General features: G+C 34.4%; 1 protein-coding gene across 1 annotated transcript in view; it reads left to right on the plus strand.

Moving 5' to 3' along the window:
- The window catches only part of LOC110106501 (serine/threonine-protein kinase ATM), a 256327-nt gene that overhangs the window by 18190 nt on the left and 231333 nt on the right, over positions 1-6804 (plus strand). Inside the window, exons 14-15 of the mRNA XM_028694452.1 lie at positions 5503-5544; positions 5708-5778. Of these exons, the coding sequence (XP_028550285.1) occupies positions 5503-5544; positions 5708-5778 (113 nt within the window). The remainder of the gene's footprint in view (positions 1-5502; positions 5545-5707; positions 5779-6804) is intronic.

Below are 6804 nucleotides of genomic sequence, written 5' to 3' on the forward strand. Positions count from 1 at the left end.
TTCGAGTAACTGGAAATGTTGACTGACCCCTAAACCACTATAAATCTTTTGTGTGTTTCTTTGTTGATTTTCTTATTATTGCTTTCCAAATTTAATTTCCGCACTTTGGGGATTTCTGGTGGTGAATCTTATTTTTGTTTTAAGATTTGTTTTAATAGAAAGATTTTTAATATAGAGTTACCACATCCTGATAAAAATTCGAAATCCACCCCCTCTATTGGGTTTGAGCCTTATCACCTTAGTAGACCAATACATGGCTTAAAGAATGTTTCCTACAACATTTGCACTTAACAAATTTTCCAAAAAATAAAAACATCAGGCCGTAGATAGTAACATTGACAGAACGGAAAGTAGAGCACGAGAGTCAATGAAAAACTGTCAACGGAAACAAAAACATCACAATGAGAAAACTGCTACAGCACTACTGCAAATAAATTGACAATCTAAAAATAAAAGAAAGAACAATAAACACTAAAAGATATATAGAATAGGAGAGAGAGACTATATCCAACAAAAAGCTAATTTAACAAGAGTAGGTAATAACATACGTTACCCAATATATAAAATATTAAAGCAGCAAGATTATGCAATTAAAGCAGTAAGTTCATCATGTACCATAAATTGTTACTCGTATGTACCTTTGCATCGTTATCAGTACCGAGCATGTACCGAGCATGTACTGCGCGGTACCGAGCATGTACAATCTGATGAAGTGAGACATGAAGCAAATAACGGGAAGAAAGATCGTTACCTAGCTGTGAAAAAAGAACCTTCGATTACAAGAAGCTGGAGAAGAAGAAGCGAGACATGAAGCAAATGACGGGAAGATTACGGGAAGCAAGAGAAGAACTGAAGAAGAAGAAATTAATCGTTACCTTCGCTCGCCTCCAGCTATGTTCGAACTCGACCGAACTGTTCGTCCAAGTTGGCGGAGTTCGCCTTTCAGTTCAAACCCGAAGCAGAAGCAGGTATGTTACCCTAATACTCGACTCTTATACGACTCTCACCGCTCGGTCTATATACTTACAAATCGAAGCGGTGCCTCGTTTCGCTTCGAGGCGTTACGAACCGAAGCCTACGCCCCGTGCGAAATAAGCGCACGCTCCGCCGAATCCAACGAGGCGTAAGTCTCAACACGCAAATGCTTCGCCTCGCTTTAAGTCACGCCTTAGTGCGTACGCCTCTTCCGCCTTTTTAATCGTTGGTAATTAGGAATTTTATTATGTTTCACTCCATGATACTCTCTATGTTCAATAATTTTTCTAATTTGAAGATGCTTGCAGTTGCTGAAACTCGGTTTGCCTCAGTTATAGTGATATTGAGAAGATTAAAAAAAATGCTCTTTAAGCTATGATGATCAGTGACAAATGGTCATGTTATAGGGAAGATGATATTGGAAAGGCTTGGTGTATAAAGGAGAAACTTTTAGATGATTTATGGTGGGATGAAATTATATAATATAAATTTCACAGATTCAATTTATGAGATGTTGAGAGTAGCTGATACAGATACGTCTTGTTTACATCTCATTTATGAGATGTGAGATTCAATGCTAGCCAAAGTAAAAGAAATTATATATAGACATGAGAGAGATGCACTTTATGAAGACTCAAGCTTCTGTGATGTTATTTATGCTATTCTAGAAGATAGATTGAGCAAAAGTAATACAACTTTACATTGCTTAGCTCACTCACTAAATCCCAAGTAAATTTCAACATTTTTTCATTATTATTTAATTCACAATTTGTTGTTTAGTAATTTCAACATTTTTTCATTTTAAAGTTAGTTGAAGATATTCAACTAAAGAATGGCTTCAAGAGGATCCTCAAAGAGTTTCTCCACAAAGATTTAGAAATTTCAAATATGAGGAAGACATGTTTGAAGTGTTATTTTCCAAATGAGGATGAGAGGTGCCAATATTGAGCTTGTTAAATTTTTTGGTTATTTAGAGGACTTTGGTGACCAAGAGTCATTGTGTGATAGGTGGAGAATTGATCAAAAAATGTGGTGGATTATACATGGAGCTTCAGCACCTCTACTTCAAATAATTGCCATAAAATTGCTTGGCCAAGTTTCATCCTCATCTTGTTGTGAAAGAAAATTGGAGCACATACTCTTTCATCCAATCAATGAAGAGAAATAAAATTACTCCACAACGGGCTAAAGATTTAGTTTATGTGCATACAAACCTTCGACTTCTCTCAAGGAAAACTTCAGCTTATATGGAAGGAGACAACAGGATGTGGGATGTTGCTGGAGATGGATTTGAATCTCTTGAGGATATGAGAATATTAGAAATTGCTATTCTTTCACTTGATGAGCTTTAATTGGAAGCTATGATATTTATTGAAAATGATAAAGAAATTCAAAGACAAACCATTGAAGAAGCAAATCCTATCATTCCTTCTATTGAATAGTTGAAACTTCATTTGCTGGACAATTTATATTTATATTTTTGTTGTTGTACTAGATATTTTACTATTTAATGCTTACTTTTATTTTAATATTATAAGATACAATGCTACAATTAATGCTGCTTTCAATTTTTTTTGTCATTTCAAATATTACGCTTTGATTACTTTCATAATTTTTATATATGATTTATATATTATAATGCCGTATCCGCGCTGTATCCGTATCCTGTATTTTTAAGAATTGACGTGTCCCGTATCCGTATTGTGTCGTATCTGTATTAGTGCAACATAGACGATGAGTTTTGAAAGCAAAAGCGCGAGACGTCGCGTACAACTCACCCGACACGTGTAATTGACCGAAAATCTAAATTGTCGAAATGAGTTTTGTTTGCAAAACTAACAACATCGTTATGCTCGAAGCAACGAAAATAGCTAAGATTGACACTCATATTACCGAGGTTCTCAATTGGTGGAAATTATAATTTTGTGTGCACGAATTGAAGATTTTACAGAAATGCCGAGGCATGATTAAAAAATCTATATCAATTAATTATAAATAAGAATTTAAAAGAAATAAAAAGAGATGAAATAAAAAAAGAAAATACCTAAATATAAAATTTCCTAAATTACCCCTTACATAACTCTCTCTATAACCCTCCAATGGATCACTTACGCCCACTCCCAACTCAAACTCTCGCACGCTCCCTCTCCCTCTTGGCTCACTCTCTCCCTCTAGGTTCTCTCTCGTGCGTGCTCAACTCCCACCGTCGTTGCTGCTCTATCCACCCTAGGTAACTTCTTCACCTCCTCTTCTTCTTGTTACTCTTCTTTTTCTTCCCTTCTTTCCTTCTTCTTCTCCCTCAAACTATATTTTCTTCTTCTTCTTTCTTCCTCCTTGATTTCTCCCTCATTATTTTTCTTTTTCTTCTTCCTCCTTACCATCTTCCCTAAACCTAATCCAAACCCTAACTATATTTTTTCAATTTTCCCTCTCTATTCCTCAAATCCCATACCACCTTCACAAAAGATTATCCCTTATACCTCTTACATCCTCTAAACCAAAAAGCCACTCATCTTCAACTTTCTCTCTCTAGAAAGTGAGATAAATTCATAATTTATATTTTCAAAAACCTCATTATTCATCTCAAACAAATCCTCCCACCCTTATTCCTTCTTTTCCCTCTACTTAGAGAGGAAAAAAATCCTCTCTTTCTCTCTCTAAAATTTGAGGAATAGAGTATTTTCTTTCTTTAACATCATTCACCTCACCACAAACATAAATACATTCCTTCAGCTTTCCCACTAAAAACTAGCTTATCCCTCTCTTTCCACTCTCCTCCTATCTCTAGCGCCATGTTATATATATAAAATTATTATCAAATAAATAATAATTACATAAAAAATTATATTGTGCGTTGCAGGTGTAAGTGTCGTCGTCATTGTCATGCCGTTGCCATTTATGTTGTACACTTTGAGGTATAACCCTGACACTATTTATTTTATAATTTGCTATGTATGAAATAAGTACCCGTTACCACTTTTATTAGCAGACGGGGAAATTCATATGCATGAAATAAGTACCTGTGACCGCTTTTATATTCAGACAAGAAAATTTGTGTGCATGAAATAAGTGCACATAATCGTTTTTTTGGTAGGCGGAGTAATTTGTATGCATAAAATAAGTACCAATGACTTTTTTTAGTAGACAGAGAAATTCGGATGTATAAAAAACTAAATATTAGTGACTGCTTTTATTAGTAGGTGGGAAAATGTTATGTTTTATAAATAGGCACTTGATGACCTATGACCATCTTTATTGGCAGTTGGGGAATAAAAAATTTGGGCGGAATGTCACCTGATACCTACTTTGACTGTTTTTATTAGCAGGAGGGAAAACTTAGTGCACTCGATGCAGCTCCCTACTCAGGGATGACTTCGGGACGTGAATTTTCAGAGCCTAGGGATCTTTGGCGACTCTGCTGGAGATGATTTCTCTCTATCTTTAACTAGTCGTATGTTTAAGTTATAGTAGCATCAAAATCTAATGAGTTGAGGTTTTAGTATAATTCATAAAATGATATTTTTTTAATTGAACTCATTAAAATTCTCTTAATAGTATCTTGAAATTATATAAATTACTTGTTATATCACCTTGTTCTATTGAGTCCCTGCGCTTTAAAAGTATGAGATAATATATGAAATTCTAATCACTGATCCCCATCTTTCATTCTATGTATAATGGACCTCCAGAAAATTCCTTTCACCGTCCAACTGGATGTGGTGCTACCATCCAGCTGACACATGCTGTCATGAACACCCGAGACTCCGATGATATCATCTAATTTGGTGATTTGCAATTCTCAATAGCTACTGTGAGGGTTTCTACCATCCTTGAATATGGTAGGAATACTGAAGGGCCTGCTAGGAGGCCTCATGTTACTGAAGTCACTGCTAATCACGTGCATCCTCCAGCACAACCACTGCAAAAGCCAAATGTGTTACTATTAATGAGTCCTCACATATATTTGTTTCCTAGCTATAACTCTCTTTGAAGCCAGGATTCATGACTGGGTTAGACTTTTTGAAAACTAAGGTCCTTTTATGGGGGATCTCATTAATAATAAAACCTTTGGCTTGCTGTGGTCGTAGTGCTAGAGGATGCACACAATTAGCAGCGACTTCAGTAACATGAGGCCTCTTGGCAGGCCTTTTGGTATCCATATCTTATACGAGGATGTTGGGACGAACCATTCATGGAAGAACTTCTTAGGGATTATTCTTTCATTAAAATAATGTATTAAATGATTCATGTCATGATTATTCGATAAGTTTTACATTGATTGTTGACTACCTAAACTTTCTCATCTAGGGCTTAGGACGTAACAACGACAATGTTATCTATTTTATCTCCATGATCATTTTCTTATTTATTATGGATTCATAGCACTCGACTCTATTTTTTTTCTTGCTGTCATTTTTTTCAATCAATTGATATGCTAATTTTTAGAATTTATGTCGATCCCATTTTTTTCTTAAGCATGACTTAAATTCATTGATATATCTTATGCCTAAGTTTCTGCTCTCTCAGGTTGATGTTGCTTTGGCTCTACTTGGTGACATGATTTTGCAAGTATGTTTGCTCTTGTTTTCTTATCCTTCAATAGTTATCCTAGTCCAGTGTAGTCTTCTGTTGTAATTGTATTGATTATAGTACTTATGTCATCATATATTTTCATTTATGCTCTATTTTTATTTTAATTTATTGCATATTTTTTCAACTATAATTTTTGTAGGAGCAAATTGGTGAAGCTCTTGTTCCTCATGATATGTGGGACCTTCGATTATTTAAACATATGTCCTCACTGTATGTCTCGTTCATCACTCATTGGAATATTTCTTTTTATAATTGATGAACTAGATTTTTCTAACTAATTGCATGCTTATCTTTTGGTTTTCATTAATTTTGATGAGAATGACTTTATATATATATATATATGAGAAGAGGAGGGTGAATGCTTGAACTTTAGACTCCCCTCAAAGGGTTTATAACTTATGTTTTCTAAGGATGAACTCATCCTTTTTTACATCATGTTGATTGTGAATTAGTATGCAATTTTGTACTTCAATCAAATGAGATTTAAAAATTTTAAAAATTAACTTGTGTTCTTGCAAAAATTATTTAAGCACTTTAATAAAGCTTTTGTTGGATGTCTGACAGCACAAAGAAAGTAAATGAAAATGTCTGACAACATAAAGAAAGTAAAAGAAATGAAATCTTGATGTAGCATATGGGTGAAGGGATGTTGAGATAATGGCAAAATTTATGTCTTTGATTGTTAAAAAGAGATGAGTCTAGTGTCAAAGAATAGATGAGCTAAAGCGAAGATGGTTATTGTAAAGTTTAGAATACTTTATATCTTTAAGGACAGGTGGTAGGAGTTAGAGAGAAATACTCATGAATAAGTCTTGTGGATAGGGAGGTTGGAGAATTGACAAGGAGAAAGTATGCTAGACCAATATGATTTCTTATTGCAATTGTTGGTTTGCTATTTAAAAATCGCAGCCTTAATCTCAGGATTAATCATTCCAAGTTTGAGATAATGATCACATTCACGCTTAAAATGGCTTTCTCATTTTATCTTTGATGATTGCAAAATGACTTCTGAGAATAAATGACAGGATCATGAAGCAAAACATAATTAATTAGCACTGAAGATTGACTATGATTAATACAACAACAACAACAACATCAAGCCTTTATCCCACTACGTGGGGTCGGCTACATGAATCCTTTTTCTCCATTGTGTCCTATTAAAAGTCAAATTCTCGTTTAAATCTAATAAAGAAAGGGCATTCCTAATATTTTCTAACCAAGTATTTTTAGGTCTAC

This window comes from Dendrobium catenatum, unplaced genomic scaffold, assembly GCF_001605985.2.
Source record: "Dendrobium catenatum unplaced genomic scaffold, ASM160598v2 fragScaff_scaffold_488, whole genome shotgun sequence".
Classification (NCBI taxonomy): Eukaryota; Viridiplantae; Streptophyta; class Magnoliopsida; order Asparagales; family Orchidaceae; genus Dendrobium; species Dendrobium catenatum.